The 27,084-nt window shown below is 42.9% G+C and overlaps 1 protein-coding gene across 2 annotated transcripts in view; it reads right to left on the bottom strand.

Annotated features, from left to right (window-relative positions):
* Positions 1-309: 309 nt before the first annotated feature.
* bcar1 (BCAR1 scaffold protein, Cas family member) overlaps positions 310-27,084 on the bottom strand; it is a 261,635-nt gene continuing 234,860 nt past the window's right edge. For both annotated transcript variants that reach the window (XM_072279525.1, XM_072279524.1), the window contains exons 3-7: positions 22,434-22,610; positions 20,607-20,729; positions 17,022-18,272; positions 5,865-5,954; positions 310-2,831 (exon numbers count right to left, since the gene is read on the bottom strand). In XM_072279525.1, coding sequence (XP_072135626.1) covers positions 2,322-2,831; positions 5,865-5,954; positions 17,022-18,272; positions 20,607-20,729; positions 22,434-22,610 — 2,151 coding nt within the window. In that variant the 3' untranslated portion in view covers positions 310-2,321. The remainder of the gene's footprint in view (positions 2,832-5,864; positions 5,955-17,021; positions 18,273-20,606; positions 20,730-22,433; positions 22,611-27,084) is intronic.

The following is a 27,084-nucleotide window of genomic DNA, read 5'->3' as shown; positions in this document are numbered from 1 at the left end:
TAGAGTTGGCTGAAAGGCCAGCACAACACTGAGGGCCGAAGGGTCTGTACTGTGCTGTAATGTTCTATGTATCACAGCAGCTGAGTGGCAGGGAATCCTCTTTCCACTGCCACCCCATGTTTATTTGATTAAAGAAACATTCAAAGCTTCAAGTTGAAATGACTGGACTTTATAATGGAAATTAGTGCTGCATCAATAAGGGCTTTTTCCTGAAAACCAAATGGATCCCCAAAGTCAAAGGCAGTTCCAAAAGTGCACTAACAAAATTTGATTGTTTTTGCCTTCTCAGCCATAAACACACAACTCACATTTATGGTTCTTAAGCCTGTTTAATAATTAAAAATAAATCCAGTTGAATATAATACAAAAGTCAACAGCCACCCTAAACCAATCACTGTGCGAGAGAAATAAAAAATCTGATGGATATGAACCAATATGCACGGTAAAGAATACATCACATTTACAGTAGTGTTTCACCAAAGTGTTAAGATCAGAATCAAAATAGAGGAAAAAAATACAAAATAGTTTTTAAACTACCAGGGGTTTCTAGCATGACTGTAAAATCGCCAGCAATGAATATTAATGTCAGAATTATTTAAAACCCTTTTACATTGCAATTCCTAACCCATAACTTGGTTTAATTTTAACATATACTCTTATGGGCAATGGGTTCTAACTGATTAACTTACTGAAGCAGTACTGTGTTAAGTCTGGCACCATTGGGCAGTATCTCGAGAGCCCAAGTGTTGGAAATATTTTACTATGTTAGTTATTGCAGAACAGTTGCTGTGCCAAGATTTGGTTTGTTACATTGTCCACTTCTGTTCGTGTACAGGTCAGTGCACGGCACACAGGGGCTCTGTGCCCTTTCATCCATTGACTAAAGCCTGGCTGCCGAAATCTATTTCCCGTAAAAGCAACATCAAGAGTCTTTGACCAGCATTCATTTGTCAGACACCATTGCTTATATTCATATAATGTGCAGACATATACAAACAAAGATACATTTCTTACAACATTATAACCCTCCAATTACATCAAATACCAGCCAGTAAAATTTCAAACATACATAAAATTTTCTATATATAAATGAAATCTGGAGTGTGTTAGATGATAACACATGCAGATTGCATAACTAAAGCTTAAAACACGGTCCATCAAACTCATTTAAGTAGAGTACACCCAAATGGCTGCAATTGTCAACAATTCTTGTGCAATGTAAAGGGGATGCTAACTAGTGTAATGTAATAAGATTATGGACTCCAGTAATTGACTGATCAAAGGCCGTCAGCTCTGAAGCAAAGTGATGTTATACTGCAGTTCCAACAATAATGGTAGAAACTGATGCCTCCAGGCAGTCTTTGGTTAAAAAGTTCAAAGGAAGTTCTCGTACTTTTCCAGTCATTGTTTCAGCTGAAACCCAACTTGGTCTATTCAACAAATCACTTTTGCAAATATATTCATTGCAAATGTTAAACACAATATTTTTATACAGTTTTGTATAAAAAAAGACACAGAAACTTAAATACGTCACTAAAATGACACTGAAGGTCAGTAATATTTTTTGCTTCCCCACACCATGAGATCCAATGTGAATGCAAGCTGCAAATGATTTTAGCTCTGTTTACCAGCAGAAGCTTTTAATAATTTCAAGGCACCAATTCATTTGCATTTTCTGAAAAGGGCTGGCAAAAACTAATGACAAATATTGAAATGTAATGGAACGCATACTGCCCACCAACTGAGGTATGATTCAAATCCATCTGAAAATTTTAATACAGTTTCTTTTTTTAAAGCATATAATGAAATCAGATCAGGTAAGTTTATCACCTGCTTGTTAGCTCCTCATTTTCTTTGCCCCTCCACAGAGAGGCCGTTAATGATGTTATACAGAAATATAACTCTTAATTCAGCAGAGATGTTTCATTAATTAAAACAGCCCCATGACAATGACAAAGTGACTTAGTTAATTGTCACAGTAGAAAATTGCTCTATTTTAATGATCTAATAACCCACCTTTCACTTTTAATGATGTTTAAACTAGAACTCATTGGTTCGCAATTTAAAATCGACCATGAAATTATTTCCATTTTGTGTCACAGAATGTAATGTTAAAATAACATTTAAAAGAGAAAAAGGAACTACTACAGCATTTAGAATTTAAATATCCTTCTGATTAATAAGAAACGGCGGAGTCTAACAAATCAAAAGCTCTCTTCCCTGGATGGGTACGTGGAAGGCCAATATTTACAATAATCCATTTACAGCTGTCCTTGATTTCAGTCTCAAAACGTAGTCTCGGCTGCAGTTCCCTTTCTGATTTACAGGGCTGCTAACTGGCCTAGCATCATCTTGAACTGATGTGTACAGTGCGACAGTTCAGTAACTCTGTCCATCATCTCTTTGGCAGCAGGACCAGATGGATATTGCAACGCTGCTGTCTTTGTTGTAATGACAATATACTTGAGCATCTCGCAAAGGAGGTTACTGTAGTGTGTAACTTTATTCCGAACCTCTTGCGATTTAGCCTGACGAGAGAGTGTGTCCCCAATGAAGACCAACTTGTGTGCACTGAGAATGACAAACTTGCTGTGAGCCACAAAGATTTTTGGGGGTTGGTTGGTATTGATGGAGGTGAAGAAGGCATCAATGGCATTGATTAATGTGGTAACATTTAATTCGCACTGTTCTGAGTAAAACAAAAGGAGCTGCTTGTCCGAGGGGCTCAGCTTGCTCTTCACTTGCCCGTATTGGTGCGTTGGGGTCCAGTTCGACAGGTCATTTTCAATAGGTCGTGTTACTTCTTGCTCAAGACGCTCAAACTGTTTAACCTGAAAAGGCAAAAATAATAAAGATCAATAATCCTTTCTCACATTATAGAATTGTCGCACAGAGATGCAACGGCCAAGAAAGTTCACCGACACCACAGTTTCCTCAGGACGCTAGAGAGACTTGGCATCTTCCTGTTGACCCTTACCAGTTTTTAATCAATGGAGATAGCTTTATTTGTCACACGTACATCAAAACATCCGGTGAAATGTGTTGTTTGCGCCAAATCAAATCAGTGAAGATTGTGCTGGGCAGCCCGCAGAGTGTCAACCGTGCTTCCAGTGCCAACGTACCATGCCCGCAACTCTCTGACCCCAACCGTATGTATTTGGAATGTGGGAGGAAACCGAAGCGCCCGGAGGAAACGCACACGGTCACGGAGAGAACGTACTGTACAAACTCCATCGAAAGCATCTTACCCGACGCATCATGGCTTTGCTCTAACTGCAGAGAACCGTGGACACAACCCAGCATTTCACAGAAACAAGTCTCCCCTCCATGGAATCTGTCTATACGTCTCACTAACTCGGTAAAGCAGACAGTACAAGAAGACCCCATCCTCACCAGACATTTTCTCTTCTAGTGGACGGAAGATAAAACGCCTGGAAGCATGTGCCACCAGACTTGAGGGGCAGCTTCTACCCTGCTGTTATAAAACAATTGACTGGTTCCCTGGTGTAACAAAATGGACTTCTGACCTCACAATCTCCCTTGTTATGAATTTGCACCTTATTGTCTGCACTTTCTCTGTAGTTTTGCACTGTACTTTGCACTCTGTTATTGTTATATCTTGTCCTGCCTCAATGCACTGTGTAATGATCTGATCTACATGAGCAGTGTGCAAGAAAAGCTTTTCATTGTATCGCAGTACACGAGAATAATAAACCAATTCCAACTTACTGAAGAACATGAGAAACAGGAGCAGGGGTGGACCATCTTCTACATTAGTGACTTTTCCCTTATCACTGAATTCCCTTAACATCCAGAAATCTATGGGTCCTTGTTTTGAACAACCTGAAATGACTAAGCCACCGTAAACCTCTGGGGCAGAGAATTCCAAAGATTCCCCACCCTCTGAATGGAGAAACTTCTCCTCATCTCAGTCCCACCAGCCTTCCCCTTGTTCTTTGATGCCTGGCTTCAGACTCCTGAACCAGGGTAGACAATATCCCTACATCCAGCCTGTCGCATTAGAATTTTATAAATTTCAATACGATTTCCTCTCATTCATCTAAACTCTAGTGAACACAGGCTTAGTCCACTCAACCTCTTCTCATATGAAAAACCTGCCGTCTTTGGAATCAGTCTAATGAATGGTAAGGATATCCTTCCTTGGGTCAAGAGACTAAATTTGTATACAATTCTCCAGGTGCAGTCTAACTGAAGACCTATATAATTTCTATAACAATTCCTTGTTCCTATATTCAAGTACCCTCACAATAAAGGCTAACATACAATTTCCTTCCTAATTGATGGTCTCCTCCTTCTGGTATACTCTCACCCATTCAGCTTGTCAGTAAACCTTAGAAGCCTCTTGTTGGATTGGGTTGTAGAATAATTTTTTTTTGTTGTTTAACTTTCTTATGTCAGATGTGTTTTTATATAACTATCTATATAATTGTGATTGTTTAGAATGTTTTTCAGTGGTTACAGTTGTCTCTGTATTTTTTCTGGAAACTTTTGTTTCAGTGATGGGTATCATATTATTGGAATCTGCCTATCTGACTGGTTCATGTTATCAATGGAATTTAAAGTTATCTGTGGTCTGGTATAAGAAGACCAGACCACCTTTGCATGTTCTCTTTTCTTTCGGCTCTTTCCCTGCCTGCTCTTTCTTCATTCTCCCCCCTTCATCTTCTCTGTCCTTGTAACACTTAATGAAACAATCAAAAGTCAACAAGTTCTATGGCACATTCTTAACTTCCAAACAACCTTTGGATCACAAAAGCACCAGGATCCAACAGTCTTTATGACCTTTGACCTGTCAATGCTCCTGCCATAGCCAAGTCTATAAACCAAGCTGTGTGGCCTAATGGTCATTATAAAATAGGTACATATGTGCATTTTCTTCACATCAGGAATCAACCCCAGTAAACCCCATGGTTAGCTCCACCAAATCATAAATGGACTATCAGGTGAAAAACCAGAGAAACAATTTCCTACATGCTGAACTCCACAGGAGAAGCAAACACTCAGGAAAATGTCCCTGCAACTTTAGAAACGTATAGCTGTTTACACAGTGAGGACCAGTGGATGGGAAGAACACAGGTTCCTTTGCAATTTTCACCCATTTTCTCTCATAAAGCACCAGTTTGAAGTGCTACATGTGTGGTAGTCTTTCAATGAGTCATAGTAAAATAGAAACTCGGGGATAACTATTTTAAGTATAATCCTAAACTCTCTCATCATTTGTATCCACAGGCACATATATGCGCCTGTTTCTCAGCCAGGAGCTATTGAAAACAGTAATTGCTCCCTCCTTGGTCCAGGTGAGAGAGGCAAAGAACAGCATCAAAAGCAATTGCAGCATCCCCACTACTGTCCTGGTTCAGAGGTCAATGAGAGAGCTAGGTGATGGAGTTTTGCATTGACTACTAACAACCTTGTTAAAGATCTTAAAGAATATAACTACAAAACCATCCAGTAAAATAATGTCATATCTTTATGGGACTGGGTTATATTTTTCTCCCCCTCAGCAGCATCCTTTCACACACATCACCCAATTCTTCAATCTTGGGAGTTTTTGTTTCAGGAGTGATCTCAGCCCAAAGCCAGGAGGTTCACAGAACAGGATTCAGTTCCTAGAACTAATGCAACGTGGTACAACAATCCTATCCTGTGTGTAGCAGATAGAAAGCGGGGGCATTATATTTTCATTGCTTGGATACTGATGGTTCAGGCCTCGTTCTGATGCATTTGAGCGATGAGCCCAATGGAAGGCTCGTCTTTGTTATGTCAAATTCTTATCACTGTGTACAATTGAGGGTTATTAAATGAATATCCTGTTCTTTTTGCATTGTGTATGGTATTCTCACCTGCTGCTGCTCGAGCTGGGCTTTGCCTTGTCGTATGATGTTCCCTTTCTCCAGCAGCTCCTTTTGTGTTTTCTCAAATTCCTCCTTGCCCTAAAAACGAACAAAAGAGTGCGACATTAAAAGCCTTGCCCTCCCTGTCCTAATGGCAGACACGGCCTACAAGCAACAGCAGTGCTGAGAAGCTGGTACACAACACTGTCATTCAATGCTTTTACATTTTGGTTCAAAACAATCCTTGCACACTGCTTACAATGACAAGCATCAACTCGCCAAATATTCTGTACAGGGAAAATGAATGATGCGCCCAACACAGACATTGAGCATTCCTCATAGGCGTACAGTCAAAATAACTCGCAGCTTTAACTTCTAGACATGGACCATGGAGCCAAAGCCAGACGTGGTAAATAGACTCAGTGCACCAGAGCTAGGGAAGAGGTGCATCAGCTTGCAACAAGTTTACCCCCGACGATCTCCTGTCATGCTGGAGCGATGGGATCAGGGTTATAGAACCAACTGCTCAAAGAACTCAGTAGGTCAAGCAGCATCGGGCGAGACGTGCATTACATGAATTGTTGACGTATCGGGTCAATACCCCACAACAGCATGGATCAGAATTAATTTGGATCACAAAGCAGCGAGTAGGAATGGTTTCAGAGCTTCCCTAATAAAGCCAATGACCAATATGTTCAGGAAATAACAGCAGGGAGAATAAAGCAACTGTTTGATACAACAGTTGATCTATGGAGTCACCTCAGACATAAAAAAAACAAATTCTATCAGTTCCAAACCCCTATATTTAACTCATATCCCCTTTGCTTTCTTTGCCCAAAACCCCTGGTCTTAAACTATTCTCTAACAGGATGGACCCTTCTATCTAGCCCATGAAAACCTCATACATCTTCAAAGCTCTGAAGCTCCCTTACACTAAGCAGAACAGAGCAACTGTTCCTATCTGACTAAACAGCTGCAATCTCTCAGTCCTGCTGGAGAGGGGAGACTGCCTTTTGATTGATGGTGGGATCGCTCTGCTGCCGGAGAGGGAAAGGCCAGCGTCGTGCCCAGAGAATGTTACCCATGTTTTCTGCATTTTGCATATGGACTTGGACTATTTTTTTTTTCAGTCTTATAGTTTCTTGTATTGCATGTTTTTTGTCCAATCTTTCTCGTTTTATTGTGTGCAAGGGATTTGGGGATCGATGTGCCTGTTCCGGTTTTGTTTTCTTGTGCAGCGGGGAGGGATTTGGGGTTGATAATCGTGCTGCCTTTCTTTTCCTTCTTGGTTTCATGGCTATCTGAAAAAGAAGAACTTCAGAGTTCTATACTTTGATAATAAACTAATAAACATTTAATTCTCAGAAGTATCTTCTGCACCATCTGTAGAGCAATTCCTTTCTCCCTCGAGTAAGGTTACCACAGAAACAGATCCAATACAGGAACTTTTCAAAGGAATGAGTACTTGGAAAAGCAAAAATTCACCAATCAAAAAATAGGGGCCATTCAGCATGGGTATTTCAGCAGAGTGTGCTCCAGTGAGTGGAGAGTGTCACGCTGTTGTTGTAGCAGCAGAAGTCTTTGTAATTAAAGAGAGTCAATTCATAAATGGAAGATTTACTGTAGTGTAGTTGGAATTGTGGCCTAACCAATGTTTCCTATAAATTCAAAAGCACCTCCCTGTTCTTGTACTCCATTCCTCTAGTCATAATTTCCAGGATCCCACACACTTGTTAACCATTCCTTCGACATGCCCTGCCACTTTGCAGGTAACCACCTCACATGGTACCTGCAGAACTGTTGGAACAGTGCAATTCAGACGATACACAGTACCTTCTATAGAAGTTGCTGCCTATTCAGCATCTCTTCTGATAACCTGAAACATTAATTCTTTCTATGTCCAAAGATGCTGCCCAACCTGCTGAACATTTCCAGCATTTTCTGTTTATATTTCAAGTTTCCTGCATCTGCTGATTTTTGACTTTCATACCTTAGTCTTCTACCAGTCTATTGTTGTCCTCCTCTTTTTGACACATTTCCTAGCTTTGGGCTATCTACAAAACTTGGGTATGTTCTCCACCATACTCTGACCTCTGGGTGAATCTAATATCTACAAGTCACATTCTGGGAAACATTTTTTTACCACTTCCTTCTGTTTTCAGCCGTTAAACACAGGGACTTTTGATATCCTAAACTAATTTATCAAATTCGAACTCAACTCTGGGTAAAAAATTATTAATTTCAGAAAACAATTAAAGCAGTAGAAGTCCATTGAGATAGAACATAAGAACTGAACTAGACTCTTGACCCTGTTCCACATTTGATGAGTACACTGACCTTGGCTTAATGACATTTTAACCCTTTGTCTACCAAAATCTGTCACTTTTAAAATTATCGGCAGAACTATCAGTCCCCACATATCATAGAACAGAATTCCATGTGGTCCACAAGGTTCAGGTTCAAGTTCAAGTTTAATTGTTATTCAACCATACATGAATATCCATGAACACAGCCAAACGGATCAGCGTTGCTCCAGGGCCAAGGTGAAAAACACAGTGCCAACAGTCACACACACCGCAAGGCACATATAGCACATATAATAGCTGTAGAATACAGTTCACACAAAAAATATATAATTCAAGTCCCTGAGTCCATGAATATTGCAGCAGTCTGTAGTTGAACATAATTAAGAGCATCCTAAGGAGAAGAGATAGAATGGCAAAATACTTAAGAGAGGGAATTCCAGAATTCAGGGCCTACAGTCAACACTGGCATAAAGCAGAAGGGCAAACATAGGAGTCTGCAGATCAGGAGACTGCAGGAATTCAGCAGGTCAAACAGCATCTGACGATGCAAAGCGGTAGGTCAATGTTTCAGGTTGAGACACCAAAAAGAACATTGTGAACTGGGCAACATCAGGGAACACACACGTACAGTGCCTTGTACTGGTGAGGAAATGGTTCACAATCTTGTGTTTGGATCAGGTCTTGAAGCAGGGAAGAAGAACTGATTTAGAGGTGTATAAAAGTCCTGATGGATGGCTAGGTTAGGAAATCAAATAAGGGCTCCTGTTTCCTATTTTTATTGAAAATCGGAAAGGGGGATAAATACGCTGACACTGGATCTCAGACCCATTGCATTACCAAAGTTAGCAAAACTTCACAAATATACAGACATTTTCCTTCTCTCCCAACAACTTAAGAAGATCAGAAAGGTTCCAGAGGAACAATACACCATGCACCCTGCCAAACTCAAAATGGAAGCTCTGATTATAGTAACAAGGGCATTAAGGCAAAAAACAAGAGTATAATACTTTATTTTAAAAAATACAAATTCTCTCAGGGCTAAAAAAGATGAATTTCCAGACCCACAACTTTGCACAGGTTGTGAAGAGGTTGAAGTCGAGTCAAGTGTAATACTTGATAAAATATAAGGCTGTCTGACAGAAATGGAGGGCAAAGTCAGCCCCATTTTAAACCTCATGGAAGAAGCCATTTTATTCCATGCAATAGCAAAACCAATACCACTAGGTAGCGCTGTAAGACCAAGTCTTAACAAAGGGGAAACTTTTTACTTTCTAAAACAAGGCTGGATTTGCAAATACTGGTGTTATTTTACCCACTATGATAATGTGCACATGGATTATCTCCTTCAATCTGTAAGGAGTGGTTATAAACTGAGCAGGTGATAAATGTGCTTCCAAGAAGACATTGGAGATTACAGATTACAGATCTGGAGCAACGATCTGGTGGAGAAACTCAACAATTCATGCGGCATCTGTGGAGTGAAATGACCAGTTGACATCTTGTGTCAAAACCTTTCATCTGGACTGATAAAGGCACTCCCAATTTAGTATTTATCAAGATAAAGAAACACCATCTTAATTTGTTGTTAACCAAAAGCAATGATGTGGGGATTAATGGAGACAAAAAAAAGGATTGTGATACAGCAAGAACAGTTTAACCTCTTTATGCACACATTCTTTCCCTCACTCTCCTTTTTCTCCCTCTGTCCCTCTGAATATACCTCTTGCCCATCCTCTGGGTCCCCCCCCCCCCACTGTCTTTCTTCCCGGACCTCCTGTCCCATGATCCTCTCCTATCACCTGTCCAGCTCTTGGCTCCATCCCTCCCCCTCCTGTCTTCTCCTATCATTTTGGATCTCCCCCTCCCCCTCCAACTTTCAAATCCCTTACTCACTCTTCCTTCAGTTAGTCCTGACAAAGGGTCTCGGCCTGAAACGTCGACTGCACCTCTTCCTACAGATGCTGCCTGGCCTGCTGCGTTCATCAGCAACTTTTATGTGTGTTGCTTGAATTTCCAGCATCTGCAGAATTCCTGTTGTTTAACCTCTTTATTAGCCTGGTACACAATGTTTCATGTTTTTTTTAAATTAAATTACTTTTGGAATGGCATTCTCTCACTTTGTTGTGTCTTTAATGACAAAATTACTAACATTATTAGATTAAAAGTAACCTTTGCATTTTTAATTTAAATGTAGCATTTACTGTTGCATCATTATGATAAATTTGAAGTTGTTTTTTATATATTCTGAAGAATTCAAGGTTCTCCGGTTTGTTTATAAAGCACTGAATGGGCTGGACCCCTCCTATATCATAGACCTTCTAACCGCTTATTCTACTTCCAGGTCCCTCAGGTCAGCTGACATGGGGCTCTTGGCTGTCCCATGATCTAAACTTAAGTTCAGGGGTGACCACCCCTTTTGCTGTTGTAGCCCCTAGACTGTGGAACAGCATTCCCCTCCCTATCAGATCTGCCCCCTCCATTGACTCTTTTAAGTCCAGGCTCAAAACTTACCTTTATTCACTAGCGTTTGAATCTTCCTGATGTGGCTGATTTTTGGCTTGTGCCTAGGCTCATGTGTTGTTTATTTTATGCCCATAAGCTGTGTGCCTTGTTGTTTATATCTGTGTTTCTAGTATTTGTGATTTTAGCTACCTGTTATGGTTTGTACAGCACTTTGGTCAACATGGGTTGTTTTTAAATGTGCTTTATAAATAAATTTGACTTGACTTGACTAACAAGGTGACAATAAAAAGCTTCAGTTTTAAATGGCAGAGAAACTCACATGCAAGTGTAAATAAGCCAGAGCCTTTATTTAAGATCTCTATCACATCGAGGCACAATGTATCAGTCTCCTTGCTTCCCTTTCCTCAATTATATCTTCATCACAAGGTCGTGAACCTTGCATATTCCGCACTTGCACATTTCCTGGTGTTGCTTGGCTCATAATGTTGCACTTGGTTTTTGATTCTTGCCATTTTTTTTTCACAACTCTCCACCATCTTGGCCAACGAGGTTCTGTAACCCCACCCCCACATCGCACACCCCACTACTTTCTGGAATCCTTTGATTTCCCTTCCTCAACAAAATAAAAACAATAATTTGAAACAAAATTTACATTTAAATTAAAAACAACAGGATGAATAATTTAATGCTTGTATGTTTAATTTAACTCTACCCATTTTAATCCGACAATTTTAGCTTTAATTTTCTTTGAAGGGACTGATATAAATATCAGTAAAATTAAAATATACTGCAGTTATAATGACTTTTTGATCATTTCTGACTAACTGAAGGAAACCAGCATGAACATTGTGCACCAGGCTAATAAAGAGGTGAAATGATCACATTTTTTTTCTCCTATGCTGTTTCAAATATCTCTAAAGATTTCTTTTCCATCATGCAGTTAGGAATAGCAACTGCTATTGTCGTGATGAAAAGCAAAAACCAAAAATATATGATGGAGAAAAAGGCCAAGGCAACAGGAGGGATCAGAGATTGGGCAGATGGTAGAAGATGGATGAGGGGAAGAACTTATCGTACTGGTCTCAAACTCACTCCCTGATAACGGGACAAAAGCTTTCAAAATGAGATCGAATAGGTGCTTGAGAGAGAACAATGAGTGGCAGTGTAGAGAAACAGCAAAGGAATTATTGCGAGTTGCCCCAGCAATTCTTGGATCGTACGAGTACATCCCATGGCAGACTAAAACTTGGCACCATTTAGGAGGGAGGCATACGCTGGACACCTCCCATTTTATACCTTGAAATGCCCCACAAATTGCAACCACGAGGTTATAGAGTATGGAAGCTGGCCCTTCAGCACAATGACAGAGATTTCAATCAGAGTTAGTCCCAACTGCCCTCACTTAACACACATCACTGTAAACCTTTTTTTAATCCATGTACCTGTCCAGGTGTCTTTTAAATGTTGTCAGTGTACCTGTCTCAGCCACTTCCTCTGCCTGTATTTTCATCACTCCATGGGTGAAGAAGCTTCCCCTCAGAACCCCTTTATATCTTTCTCCATTATATTCCCTTTCCCTGGGACAAAGACTGCATGCATTCACCCTGCCTGTGCTCATCTCTATCTTATACTCATCTCCAAGGCTGACGGGTTGTAGGTCCTTTCAGCAGCTGAGCTGACTTCACATAACGAAGGGGGCCCCGGTGATTACAAAAACTCATAGATTAGAACTCCCATTATAAAAACATCCCAGGTCATCTCTCCAGATTTATGGAGGTCAATATATCTGCAATAAACCTTTTATAAAGCATTAGTTTAACATACTAAAACAATGAACCAAAGTGATCTGCAAACATCTTTAGCAGCCACAACTCCCTGTCTCACAAATTATTTTATGAAAGACTTCTGAGCCTGTTTGTTTTTAGCTAAAGTGTGTGTTCTTGACTGATGTCAAGTTAACTATCTCAAGCTTGCAGCCAAGTATACATAAGCTGCCAGATTCATTTCAGAAACTGGGCCATCAGTGGCGACAGGGATGGGTGGGCCTCACTGGCAAGGCCGGCATTTATCACGCATCCACATAGGCCCTCAGGAAGGGGACAGTGAGTTACTTTCTCAACCTGCTGCATTCTTTCTGGTGCGTTCGGTCAGGAGGTCCAGGATTTACAGCCAGCCACGTTGCAGGACAACATATTAACAGTTTGGGTTGGACGGGTCCCCCAGACCCCGCAGTCCTCATCACTTTTTGTGGCATTGGGCGCAGCCAGAGCGTGTGAGCGAAGAGCTAACTGCGGACAATGCAAACTGAAGCCAACGTGCACCATTGACTGAGGGAACATACAGGGTGGCTGTTCGGCTGCCAGTCAAGCAGATTGCTTTTGTGGTGGATGGTGCTGAACATCTAGAGAACTATTGGTGTTGCACTCACACAGGCCAGTGGAGAGCATACTATCACATTCCTCATATGTGCTTTGGAAGTGGGGAAGAGGTTTAAAGTTCATCAGGCAGTGATGCAGGACAGCCGGTCTTCAACCTGCTTGCGTGGTTGATTCAGTTGACTTTCTGATCAATGATGACCCTTGCAATACTGATGGCTGCTGGGCCCAGTGATGGTATCTTGCTTGACAAACCTGTTAGAATTTCTTGAGGAGATTACAAGTAGGATAGATAAAGGGGATGCAGTAGATGTTGTATATTTGGACTTTCAGAAGGCCTTTGACAAGCTGCCATGCATGAAGCTGCTTACCTAATTAAGAGCCCATGGTATTACAGGAAAGTTAATGGAGTGGTTAGAGCATTGGCTGATTGGTAGGAGACAGCAAGTGGGAATAAACAGATCCTTTTCTGGTTGGTTGCCAGTGACTAGTGGTGTTCCACATGGGTCACTGTTCGGACCACTTCTTTTTATCCTGTATATCAATGATGGAACAGATGGCTTTGTTGGAAAGTTTGCAGAACATTGGTGGAGGGGCAGGTAGCGTTGAGGAAACAGGTAGGTGCAGAAGGACAGACTAGGAGAATGGGCAAGAGAGTGGCAAATGAAATTCAATGTTGGAAAATGCATGGTCATGCACATCGGTAGTAGAAGTAAATGTGCAGACTATTTTCTAAATAGGGAGAAATCCAAAAACTGAGATGAAAAGGGACTTGGGAGTCCTTGTGCAGAACACACTAAAGGTTAACTTGCAGATAGATTTGGTGGTGAGGAAGGCAAATGCAATGTTAGCATTCATTTCAAGAGGACTAGAATACAAGAGCAGGGATGTGATGCTGAGGCTTTGTAAGGCACTGGTGAGGCCTCACCTTGAGTATCGTGAACAGTTTTGAGCCCCCCATCTAAGAAAAGATTGGACAGGGTTCAGAGGAGGTTCCCAAGGATGATTCCGGAAATGAAAGAGTTATCATACATGATAACTCTGAGTCTGTACTCGCTGGAATTCAGAAAGATGCGGGGGGGGGGGGGGGGCAGTGACCTCATTGAAACCTTTCAAATATTGGAAGGCCTAAACAGAGTACACGTGGACAGGATATTTCCCATGGTGGGAAAAGTCTAGGACATGAGCGCACAGCCTCAGGAAAGAGGGGCATCCATTTAAAACAGATGAGGAGAAATTTCTTTAGCCAGAGGGTGGTGAATTTGTTGGATTTGTTACCACAGGCAACTGTGGAGGACAGGTCATTGGGTGTACTTAAGGCAGAGCTTGATAGGTTCTTGATTGGACATGGCACCAAAGTTACGGGGAGAAGGCCGGGGAGTGGGACTGAGGAGGGGATAAAAGGATCAGCCATGATTGATTGGTAGAGCAGACTCGATGGGCCAAATGGCCTAAATCTGCTCCTTTGTCTTACGGTCTTGTATCCATTCCTGGCGGTACTTCTGCACAAAGCCATTGATAGAATGTAAGAGTGGGGAACGTGTCAGGCCGTAAGCTTCTGTATTATGGCAGTGTACATTCTGTTAATCTGATCAATCATTCTAGTTAGCCCACCCCATCTCCTCTATGTATCACCCCTGCCAATGCACTGTAAACACGTCAAATCACTTTTTATAATGCTGTGTACATTGTAAATGTATTCTGGCATTTATTTATTTATACAGGTTTTGTTCCATACCTGTCCTTTAATCCTTAACTTTATTGGGTTTTTTTATAAATAGAATTCTTTTTAATTGTTGAATGTTGGATGTCTCACCCTGACGAACACACCTCAGCAAATTCCTAATACGTGTAATTGTATATAGTGATAAAGTTGATCCTTGATATTATTAGTCCACAGCGCAACAAGAATGCCCAAATTCCAGCTGCCAATGTAGGACAGTACGATGAAGGACAACTCTGGTCGGAAGACAGGACTTTTGGCCACAGACAACGTGCAACGGTCACTTCTGCTAGTCCTTCCATGGACAATGCATCTGGTGGACTGATGAGGGTGAGTAGACGTACTGGTACCTGGTGTGGTTGGTTCACTCATTGCCTAATGCAGAGCCAGTCGAGCATAGTGGTCCTCCTGGGCTTAGTCAGTGTTGGTGCTACCAAGCAAATCTTGCTGCTGGACGCTAGAGTTCTGCATCCACCGTTCTTCGCTGTTCTTAGTGTCTCTCCCAAGTGTTGCTCAACACAGAGGAACATTGATACATTGGCTGAGGGAAGGCACAGGTGATCAGGAGGGGGTTTCCTTGTTTGATACGTCATGGGATCTGGAGCCAGCATTGAGACCTGCTCCCTCCCACCTGTCCACAAATGTGCCCCCGCACCAGTGGAAATGATCACTACACGGTCTCTGTGGCTGCAAGTCCAGTCTCCTCAATGAATATGAAAAAGGTATTGTGTGTCAGCTGAAAATTGAGCATCCTTGTGGTGCGGTGGCCCAACAGCAGCAACTGAATGTTCATCACCGTAACGCCTGCCACTCCCCACTCAAACATGGCTGATGACGTTCATTCTGCTGAATGGACAGGTACTGTCAGTGAGGAGACCAGCACATTGTAAAACAGGCTTCTGTGAAGACAACTGCTGCGTGTCTAGCCTGTCAGACATCTCCCTCAGTTTAGACACTGGTCCCCAGATATCTGAGAGGAGGACATTGCGAAACAAACTGGACTAGAGACAACTTTGGCAAGTTCAATGCCCATCGTCTAACCCATTATATTCCTTGCCATAATACAATTGAGTGACCTGCTAGGTCACATCAGGGTGTGTTTAAGAAGTCTGTCACATAGGGTACAGGTAGACCAAACCAGGCAAGGATTTATCCTATAAAGGACATGGGTAAATCAGAAGGATTTTAACAGCAGCCTGGTAGTTTTCATTATCAATGTTACTCGATGGGATTCCCTTCTTCTCAACCCTTCCCCGCAGCCACACCATACATACCCCATTCTCAATTTCCACATTATTCAATTGAATTTTAAATCTACAGCTGTCGTGATGGGAGTTAGTACACATCTTGAGATTACTAGACTGAGACTTTAGCCATAGCGCCACTGCCGTATGCCTCTTTCACAGGCGTCCATTCAACTGATGTCAGGATGGAGCCAGCTGAATGGACAAGACACACCCAGGTACCGTCAGTGAGGAGACCAGCACACTGTAAACCACGCTTCTGCGAAGACAGCCGCTGCTGGCCTATCCTGAGGAAGGCAAGCTAAGGGAATGCTTCCCATTTTGGAAAACTAATCATTTCTAATCAAGAATATACTAGAAAAATAAACAGAACGATGCAAAGAGGAGGGCAAACAGCAGAAACCTAATCCTTTCTGAATGAGCAACGTATAAAGCTGACGGTGGTCTGTCCTTTAAAGACGTTTCTTGCGGTGTACTCAACTTTTTCCTCAAATTTAATCTGGGTTGATTATTTTCCACTGACAATGTTATTTCTGCTTCCACCCAAGTACACTCACTCTTCATTGGTGCACTGCCACACAGACTGAAGTCACCACTGGCGCTCTACGGCGGCACTGCAGCTAAAGTTTATCCTGACACCACAAGCCTCCCTCGTCCAACAGCAGAGGCCCAGGCACTGGTTTACTTCCCTACCGAGTTCACTATCAGGCAGAGGGTACAGAAGCACGAGCTCACAAACCAGCAAGTTCAGGAACAACCACTTTCCTGCAATTACCTTTAACTTGACTGTGCAACCCCAACCCTAGCTCAGCAACCGTACACTACAGACCATCTCCTGCACCACCGTGGACTTGCGTCTCCTTTCTTGCACTAAGGTCTTGCTGTCCCACAGTTTATAGTTTCCACTGCATGGCTTAATTTTATGCACGGTTCATATTCTGTGCCTCTGATGCTGCTGCAGGCTGTTCCCTGTAAATGTACCTGACCGTACTTGTGCACAGGACAATAAACTCAAAACCATCTGCGGCTACCGTAATAGAGTGATCATCACATACCTGCAAGTGAACGTAGTCATAGTCCTCCATCCAGCCACTGCCATTGTTGTCGTACTGGGTATCTGGAGAGCCTTCAGCCGTGTATCGTGGCGGGGATGGCAAAGGCCTGGCCTGAATATTGGCCTTGTCTGTTAATCCTGTCTGGTAATTTGTTATGCTGTTATTATTTGAGTGGCTGACACTCTCGTGGCCAGGCAGGGGCACGCTGGACTTATCTCCCTGCTGCTGCTTTGTCCGTTTGAAAAGCAAGGAAGCATTGCCGTGAAGGAATGAGGCTAGCTGCTTGGTGTCATCGGGGATGCCCCGCGAGTACATCACAAATCGGTCAAGGTCATCGGCAGAGTTTTGCTTGTTCATTACTAAAACGTTCAGCGCCCAGCTGCAGTTGTCCAGAGCCTGGCTGTACTTGAGCAGTAGCTGGTAGACGTCATCCATCTTCTGCACCTGCTTGCTTAGCTTTGTGTACAAAGTGCGGTCAGTCGCCTGGGTGGAGTTTGCAACAGCTCCACGCGCAAACTCCAGAAGGTCCTTGACAGAATTTTTCACTCTTTCAACCCCAGCCTTGATGTTCTGCACATTGGCCTCCATATGCTCTCGACTCCTCCAGCTAGTGACAACAAAGGACATGAGATAGGAAACAGAGCTCTCCACACTTTGCTGGTGCTTTGCCAGTATCTCCATGGCTACCTCCAGGTCCAGGTTAAGCTCCTTACTACTTGGCTTGGGCAAGGCATTTGAGGATTCTTTAACAGGAATAACGTCAAGCGAAGATGTTGAAACATTGCTCCTTGTACTCCCTGTGCTGGAAGCTGAAAGTCTTTTGAAGCTGCTAGTGATTTCTTCTGTGGCGGCATCTCTACACACCTGAGGGGGTACATCATAAACGTAATCCCCAGCAGACTCCTCAGCAGAGGGAACCTTCCCTCCAGAGGACGGAACACCTAGATCCCTTGGGAAATCATAGACATCCTGTATGGACGTCTGATATCCTCCAAGTATCTTCTGACTTGGAGGAACATCATAGATTTCCTGGTTGAGGGATGTGTCTGCTAGTTTCCCAGCTGGTGGAGGTATATCGTAGACATCATCAAGTGGATAGTTGTCATGTGGAGCAGGTGTTTGAGATGCGAACCTCAAGGGATCTGCACTCTTCGGTGTCCTGTGAGAGAATGATGGTGGGACATCATACGTATCTTCAGAGACAGGGCCATCAGTAACATCCTTACTTACAGATGGTGGGAAGTCGTAGACCTGCGTGAAAAGAAAAGGAAATACAATCTTTCAGCTACTGAGATACATTCTTCAAAGTTCAGCACCACATGACCAGCCAAGGTCAGGGGCTAATATTCTGGGTATTCTCCCTTTAAACTGGGCATCTATCCTATCCCAATAAAATATGGCTTCGTATGGCCCAGTCTATCAGAAAAACCTGCCTTCCCTTCCAGTGACTGTCTACCCTTTCTGCTGCTTTGGGAAAGTAGCTAATATAATCAAAGACCCCTCCTACCCAGCTCCCCCCCCTCCACTGGGCAGAAGATACAAAAGCTTGGAAACACCCATCTGCAGGCTCAAGGACAGCTTCTATCCCATCATTGTAAGACTATTAAACATAGTTTACCCAGCCGTGTCCCTTGCACCATATTACAGCACTAGACTTCCTCTTTAAATATGTACTGCATTCTGGTACTGTATACACCTTTGTATTATCTGAACATACTTGTGCTTTGAAATTATCTGTATGCGTGACATGCAAAACAAAGTTTTTCCTTCTATCTTGCTATGTGACAATAATAAACCAATTATCATTGACCAGCCTTGGTTTCCATGAAGGGCAGACAGCTCATTCCTGCAGAGGTGAATAAAGACACCAGCCCTGCAATCTCCAGGAAAGTCAGAGCCTTGCCCAACCTCAGCGATGGGGAGAGCAAGAGGCTATTAGTGGGCCAAAAGACAAATTGCTTTAAAATTTTAAGCAAAAGAGAAATAGTTGTGGAAAGTGTCTTGCAGCAAAAATACCTTTGGGGGGGTGGGAAATAGAGGTATCTCGTAATACAGTCTATATTTCCGCTGCTCGTTTGGGTGCACTTCCAGGGCTGTGCACTGACACATCATCAAGGCTGATCGAGGATCCAAGATCTTGCATTTAATCAGGAATTTCAATGATGCTTATCTCGGGTGGAAACCGGGCCATCTGCAGAAAGTCCTATGACCCCAGTGAATGATCTATCTGATATGCGCACCATGCCAACCCCAAAATCAGTAGGTCCTGACTCTAAATGCAAGTTGTCATGTTTAAATAAAATGACATGCCTAGAAATTGGGCCTAATGTCCACACCTTTTGCCCTGGCCACTCACAGAAAGCAATTTTGGCACCAGTTCAGTGTTTGGATGCCTGTGAAAGCCCCATCCACAATGCCATTGGACAGAACATTTTCTGTCACAAACCACTCCTGATTCACCTGCCCCTCGTATTTCCCGCGCACGGTGGTGTCTTCACTTGCTCGCCAACGGAGACTAGGTCAAGGGGCTGTGACCTTTGTTGCTAACATGGGAAGAGATTGCATTGACAGGAACAAATCCTGCTCGATTTAAAGGCCATCACTAGTGCATTCATAAATCCCCTCCCTCCCCAGTTTCCTCTGTGCAGTTACTGACAGCAGGACCAATTACAGCTTTAAGTATCAATGTGCTGTTTGTCACTGAGTCAGCTGCTGTCGGCAGTGACTGAGGGCCTCCCTTGACACAAGACTGATCAGTTCGCTCTGCATGGGGGCTCCATCTGGAAAAGGAATTAAAAAGCTCAATGTGATTGAACGGACATATAAGACTGAACTATCCCGTGCATGAAACAAAGAGGCTCCCTCTTACATCTCACTGGGTCACACTACCTGATGATCAGTAAGGATAAACTATCCAAAAAAATATGGGGCCCCAATTTCGGGAGAGATTAACAATGCTGAAGCCAAGATAACATGGCATATTCACTGAACTGATCACAGTATCATACATTGAAAAATCACAGCACATAACCTGGCCCAGAGTATACGGGGAATATCAAATTGTTCTGATAAATGAGATTTTATTTAGCAGGAATGATTAACTCTGAGAATGGGGCACTAACCTGGAAAAGACATTTGCTCCAAATACCAGTGGGTCTCTGAAAATGCTAGCTTTAAAAACCGTGCCAGTCTGAGAAGCCAATAGTGCCCTCCCCCCTCCTAATTTGCTTTCCAAAATATATTTTCTCCATTCTTTCCCCTTCACTGAATTCAAAGGGAGGGGGTAGATCTCCTACACATTGATATTGGTGGTCTAGTTCTATGTTAGTGTGCACATGTGTCTGCACACGTGTGTCTATGAATGAAGGCTATGAACGGATCGTTCTCATAGACTGTCCATGTTCCTTCAACAATCCATGCACGGCTGCCAGGAATAAGTAGGTCACCTGCAGGAAATCCAACTTGTAATCCCAAGTTTCTTTTCAGGCAGACAGACACAATAATTCAAACAACAGTGTCGCAATATTCCACCATGGAGTCAACAGACATCTTAAACACGTTTTCTGAGAAGAACTAGGTACTCACTATTTGTTGAGTCTGGAGCTGGTGCTGTGGATTCATTTCTATACTGGGGGGAACATCATAAATTTCTTGTGATTTATCTCTGTTGTTAGGACCTTTCATTGCCATGGGAGGAGTATCATATACCTGACAGAAAGGAACCGAGATTAAAATATTGATTTCCAGACTTTAAACACTATTAATCCTGTAAAATTGGTGCTTGTGCTTAGAAACGTTTCTCCAAGGACTTTATCTAGGAAGAATCAGGCACCATTTCCTTTCACTTACCACAACCAATCCAATGGATATGCTCAAAAGTATCCATCATGACAAGCACCGAAGGCTTGGTGTCCTATCTCCCACTGAAGTTGATGCAAATTCTTTAAGAATTGCATTTATTCCATATCCCCTCTGAATAGTTAAATTCCCATGACCTTCACTGTGCGTAGTACAATCCCCTATACTCCATATCCATCTGGTATTCTGCAATAATTTTAGAGGTTTATTAGAGACACAAGAAGCGGTTTCTTTATAAAGGGATATATTGCCATCAGTTTACAACCTTTCTTTCCTTTAGGGGAAAGGAAAAGAGCGGAACATTTGCCACCACAATGATCTGACTGTGACTTCCATTGAACTGGCTTAATGGGTTGAATAATCTATTCCTGATGCTCTTTCCTTTATACTGTGTGTGTGACCCCAACAGAAAACCTAACCATGAATTTATGAGTACACGTTGAACACCACTTATCCGAAAACCTCAGAAATCTGAATTCTTTTTGAGCGCTGACATGACATCACAAATGGAAAATTCCACACGATGCTGGGTAGGTTCCCAGGCAATGCGCAGGTCTCTGCACACCACAGACAGTTCTGAGAAGTGACCTCACATCCGTAATGAACGGAAGCTAATGAGAAGTAGAAAAACACTCCATAAAGCCAAAACTAGAGATCTCGATTGTGGATTGAAAGAGTTGACTTGTCAACATCGGAGTGAACACAGCCGCTTAACGGTATGCTGATCATAAAACAAACAAAGATCTTCGAAAATTGAAGGTAATTGTGAATATTCAGCAGACCGGTTGCAGAAATTTAAGAAGAGGCACGGCATTAAATTTTAAAGCATCTGCTGATCACGGAAATCTGGCGCCAGAACAAATCACGATGTTGATTGTTTTTAGACCTTAGATACAACCAAAGCAAATTCAAATACAGTGTGCTGTGAGCTTTTAATCGAAGCACGGCATCATAGGTGGAGACTGTAAGCCTGCCGCTGTCTGTTGCGGTTCAACAGCTGGTTCAGGTATTTCCCAATGCTGCTGAGCTGCTTTCGTTATCCAGCACACATTATTTTTTCATATTAATGATATGGAATAACTTCTGCTGTTAAATACATACGAGTGATGAGCAAGTGTAAGACCAAACTGCTCACTGGTAGCACATAAATTCAGTCCCAAATGATGGTGATCGCAAGCCATTTCATTACATATTCCAAAATACAAAACAATCTGAAATCCGAAAACACACAATGTTCCTCTAAAAGTTGGCAAATTTATCAATTTATCTCAATGAATTGGGAACAATTTTTACTGCCAAATTCCCTTATAAAAAACAAAATTTACTGTGTATTACTTGAGGACTCAAGGTTGTGAAAGGCACTACGTAAATGGAATCATTCCTTTCTTTTAAATCAAACAATGTTACTATGTTGTTGAAGGAAGTGAGATATAGCTAAGTTCTGAATGCATCACTTAAAACATAGTTAATGCTAATAACAATGGATTGTTTTTTATTCATTTACTATAATGTTGAATATTTGTGTGTTTTATTAAATGTAAAACCATTACCCACCTCTTGCCCATATTGATTGCCAGCAGATTCTGTTCCTCCTCTATTTGGAGGGACATCGTAAATCTCCTGCAGAGTACCCGGAGGATTTCTAGATGGAAGGACGTCATATTCATCTTGTTCCATCTGTGGAGGTGTGTCATAAACATAAACTCCTCCAACTCTAGTCGGAAGGACTACCTGCGAAGACAAGGAAAAGTAGCTCAGTTCATAGTTCCAGTAAGATTCAGCAACCCTTCTGTTCTGATACTGCAACTGATACTGGCTAATTAACAAATCATTGTCCAGATTCTTGTATGGCTGTTGGCCATCGAATTTCCATCTCCATGCGTCCTGCAAAGCCCTTGCTTGAATGGTTTTTGGGAATAGCCAGAGATGAGTGTTTTACATGAATCACTGACAACGCAACCCAGGAGTGTCACAGGTGTCAGCCATGATGACCGTGACACATAAGCTGAAATTTCAAATGAGTGTTCCAGTCCCTTAATCAATTTATTACTTATTAAAATAGACAGAACTCATTGGAGCATCACTGGATGGGAAGTATTAACAGCGCGGTTTCTAATGCGGGAGTATGCAAACTGGTTCACTTCCCAACAAAATACGCAACCTCAGTGAACACAGTGACATGTATGAGATTCAGTTTGGGAACAACCTTACAGCAGGCACATTAAAGGCCGAGGTACTAGGTGGCAAATTGCGGGCATTGTATAACCACTCAGCACAACAACACAATAAACAGCTCATCCACAGAGCAGGTACAACAATGGAGAATCTGTGGAGACCATCTGGAAATCATGTCTTCCTTCAGTGGTACTGATTATTTTTAGTTGCTTCTTTACAATGACCAAGAATCCATACTTAGAGAATTGATCACATTATCCAGGCTGGAAACTCCAAGTACTGCTGGGCTTTCCTTCTCTGGCCGAGATGCTGCTCCCAGGCCCTGCCTTCCCTCTTTCAGGTGAATGTTTAAGAATGTATAAGTTCCTATACACAAGAATGTATAGGAACTTATCTTCACTGCCTGGCACATCTGTCATGATGCCCAGCAAGTCTCACCCTACTCCAGGCCCAATCTAGCCAAGTCTTGGTATACCCGAAGAGTAACTTCCACCTTTTCCTCTACATCTGGAGGTTAGTTAACTTTCGTACTGATAATCTGCCTCTGCTCATGGCATCACTCTCTTTGGTCATCCACCACTCCTAGACTTGAGACATGAAAAAAATTATCAATGGTGAACGCAGCAGGCCAGGCAGCATCTATAGGAAGACACTTCGGGCCGAAACCCTTTGTCAGGACTGATCTTCCTATAGATGCTGCCTGGCCTGCTGCGTTCACCAGCATTTTTTGTGTGTGTTGCTTGAAATTTCAGCATCTGCCGATTTCCTTGTGTTTGCGTTAAAAAATTATCAATTCTCATTTTTTTTTGGTTCCAGCATGGATCTGCTCTTGTGAGCATCCATTGAAATTGAGGTCAATATTTCTCCCTCAGAACCGATGATCCTGTTATTATGAGACTCCTGTTCATGCCACTTTAGTGACAGAATCATACGGCATGGAAATACGCCTCCTTGGCCTAACGAGCCCATGCAGACCAACAACGAGTCTATCCAAGCCGACTGTGGATAACTCATGCACGAACTCATTCCTTGCAGATATGACTTTACATCAAAACACTTCACTGGCTATTGAGCTCGAGGTCATGAGCAACACTGCACAAAAGGAAGTCTTCAGATGGATTCATGCACATGAAATAAACGTCAAGCGATTTTAGAAATGTGTGTGCTCTTTTCCCATGAACCGTTGGGATGATACAGATCATGGATCATGGTTGTGCTGACAACAACATCTTGGCAAGGATCAGGCGACACAAAGCAGACGGGAATGAAGCAGTCCAAAAGCCAATTAGTGAAATCCATCCGCCCCACGTGCGAGTTGGTTGCCTGGGCTGTGCAGGAACATTGCCCAGGATGAAATAATACCACCAGAAGAAAGGAGCCGCAGGAAGCAGTGTCCTCATCTATCTGTTCCAAGAGAAAACCAGCTGCTGACTTGAGATTTCAGCAGATCCTGAAAATGTAACGGAGCTTCCTTACCGAACTATCAATTATACCAACAATCCAATGAATGACAAATACTATGGCCCTTTCAAATGCAGTCTGTTAGGTTTAGTCAAAAACTGTTGGAATCCAATTTATTTCTATTATTCATAATAGTCTGAAAAAGTATTTTCTAAAACAATGGGGACAGAAGGAAGAGCATAACACATATGTAGCAGATGTAGGAGGGAAGGGTTAGATTGGTCATAGAGTGGGTCAGCACAACATTATGGGCCAAAGGGCCCAAACTGTGCTGTACTGTTCTAGGGCAGATAATAGATTATTTAATAAATTAGAGTCCCTTGGCAGTCCCATAACTCAATGATTTGCAAAAACCTAGTTTAGTGTGCACAGCACTCTCACCTTTGGTTAAGAAAATACTCCATGCTGCTTATTTAGAGATACAGTGTGGAATGGGCCCTTCAGCCCTTCGAGCTGTGCCGTACCGGCAACCCGCAATTAACCCTAGCCTAATCATGGGACTACTTACAATAACCGATTAACCTACCCGTTACATTTTTTGGGTGGTGGGAGGAAACCGGAGCACCTGGGGGAAAACACATGCGTCCCACAGGAGAACGTACAGAGACTCCTGACAGAGGACGCCAGAATCGAACTCCGAACTCCCACGCCCCCAGCTGTAATACTGTCATACTACCATGCTATTATTTTGAGGAAAATCAGTCGTTTTCCCCTGGTGTCTGCCAGTATTTATCCTTCACCCAAAATCACTAGAACAGATGATCTGATTTTTTTTTGTGTGAGTGGGCCTTGCTGTTGTATCTCCTACGTAACAAAACTCTCTCCGCATATGCCTAGGAGGGATCTGCGTCCTTTACCTGGTCTGGCCTACATCGGAGTCCAAGCACATTAGTGCAGTCAACTTAAAATGGTGCTGCAAGCCACTGTGTCCGATTATTTCTCATTTCTCACACTCCCTTACAACAGGGGAGACCATTCAGCCCATCAGGTCTGTGACAGCTCTCAGAGCACAACCACCAACCTCACCTCCCACCAGCCCCTCCTTTTCTCCTTTCAGCTTATCCCCATTTTCAGATCCGTTCGCTCCACCCTGAGCTTGCCCTCACCCCACCACACTCGGGGCACGTTACGGCAGCCAGCTCATCTGCCGGCACGTCTTCGGCAGGTGGGAGGAAAGTGGAGCACCTGGGGGGAAAAAATGCTGAAATCCCGACACTTGGCTCACTGGCGTTGTGAACCAGCAGCAGCACTACCTGCTGCACCACAATACCAGCTGCTAAAAGATTACATGTTGGCCTTATTTCTACAGAGCAACCAGCCCTCCCCTCAAACAAAAATCCGGATTATTTGAAACACTTCAACCACGCTCCGTTATAGCTGAAGGACTATGAGGCATCCTGGTACCAGGCAAAGCACCGAGTAAATGCAGATCGCTTACAATAAATTAGAACCATTAATGTTAGCATACGCTTACAGTAATCCTTTAACATCAGTTAGCATGCTGATTTCTTTCGGTGCTCCACGGTCAGAATAAATTACAAATGTCTAGGACAGTACATGGCACCAGAATTGAATAACAGCAGCAGGACAGAGGGTAAAGAACTGCCACCTCAGAACAAAAGTCCAAGCCTCATTTGAAGTTATCAGCACCAGGACTGAACAGAGTTCCACCAGGCACAATCAGCCCCACTTTAAAAGCGGTCGCTGCACAGAAAAGCAAGGTGTACAGGAGGCCCTAGCGTGCCCCCAGTTAATTTTATTCAGCCCTAGCCTCCCAGATTAATTAGGCTCAGTCACTCACTGCTTTAAAAATAAAAACCGTGGGGTGTGTTTTGCCACCGCAGGCACCTCCCGAGGTCGGATGAAACTGCTGGTGTTGGCGCAATTGGAAAGCTGCTGCAGAGACACAGCTGCTGGTCGGATCCTGCCAGGAGACTCTGCACTTTGTAGCTGCAGGCTCAGGGCCGAAGCGGGCTGCGAGAAATGCATAGTTTCTTGTGGAAGGGTGCGTGGGTGTGGGAGCTAAAGTGTGCCCCGGGCTAGCTGCCAGTAATGCAGACCAGCAACACTTAAGCAAATGTGTAACAGAATTGAGGGAAGGGGGAAGGTGAAAGGAAACAATTGTATCCGATCTCAGATTTGCACAGTCAGGTTTAAACCCACGACGGGGTTAGTCTTCCTGCTGAGAGAGGGATGGATGCCTGATGTTCTGCCTAAATTAATGAGCATTAATTAGGTAGGGCACCACTACTCTGCCTCTACAATATACAATAGCCCTGAGTTGGCGGCCAGAAATTATGGTTTGATACCCAAGCAGTTAGAGTTCAGTCACTTTACTGGTTGGTACGCCTCTCAGCTGCCTTCACAAGAGAAAATCTTGCAATCCAGGGTAACTCACTGCCGCACACAAAACTGTGAACCTCAAACTCAATACACAACCCGGAAGTGCGAATAGACTTGAGGGGTCGAACGTCCTCTCTTACATTGTCAGGAAACATGATAGAAATGTGAGATGCGAGGTGTTGGCAGCAGCAAAGGTAGGAATGATCGGTGTACTGGGCTCAGGTAG

The sequence above is a fragment of the Mobula birostris genome, chromosome 15 (genome assembly GCF_030028105.1).
Source record: "Mobula birostris isolate sMobBir1 chromosome 15, sMobBir1.hap1, whole genome shotgun sequence".
Taxonomy (NCBI): domain Eukaryota; kingdom Metazoa; phylum Chordata; class Chondrichthyes; order Myliobatiformes; family Myliobatidae; genus Mobula; species Mobula birostris.
Note: the sequence above shows the minus strand (reverse complement) of the source record. Positions and strands in the feature narration are given on the sequence as shown.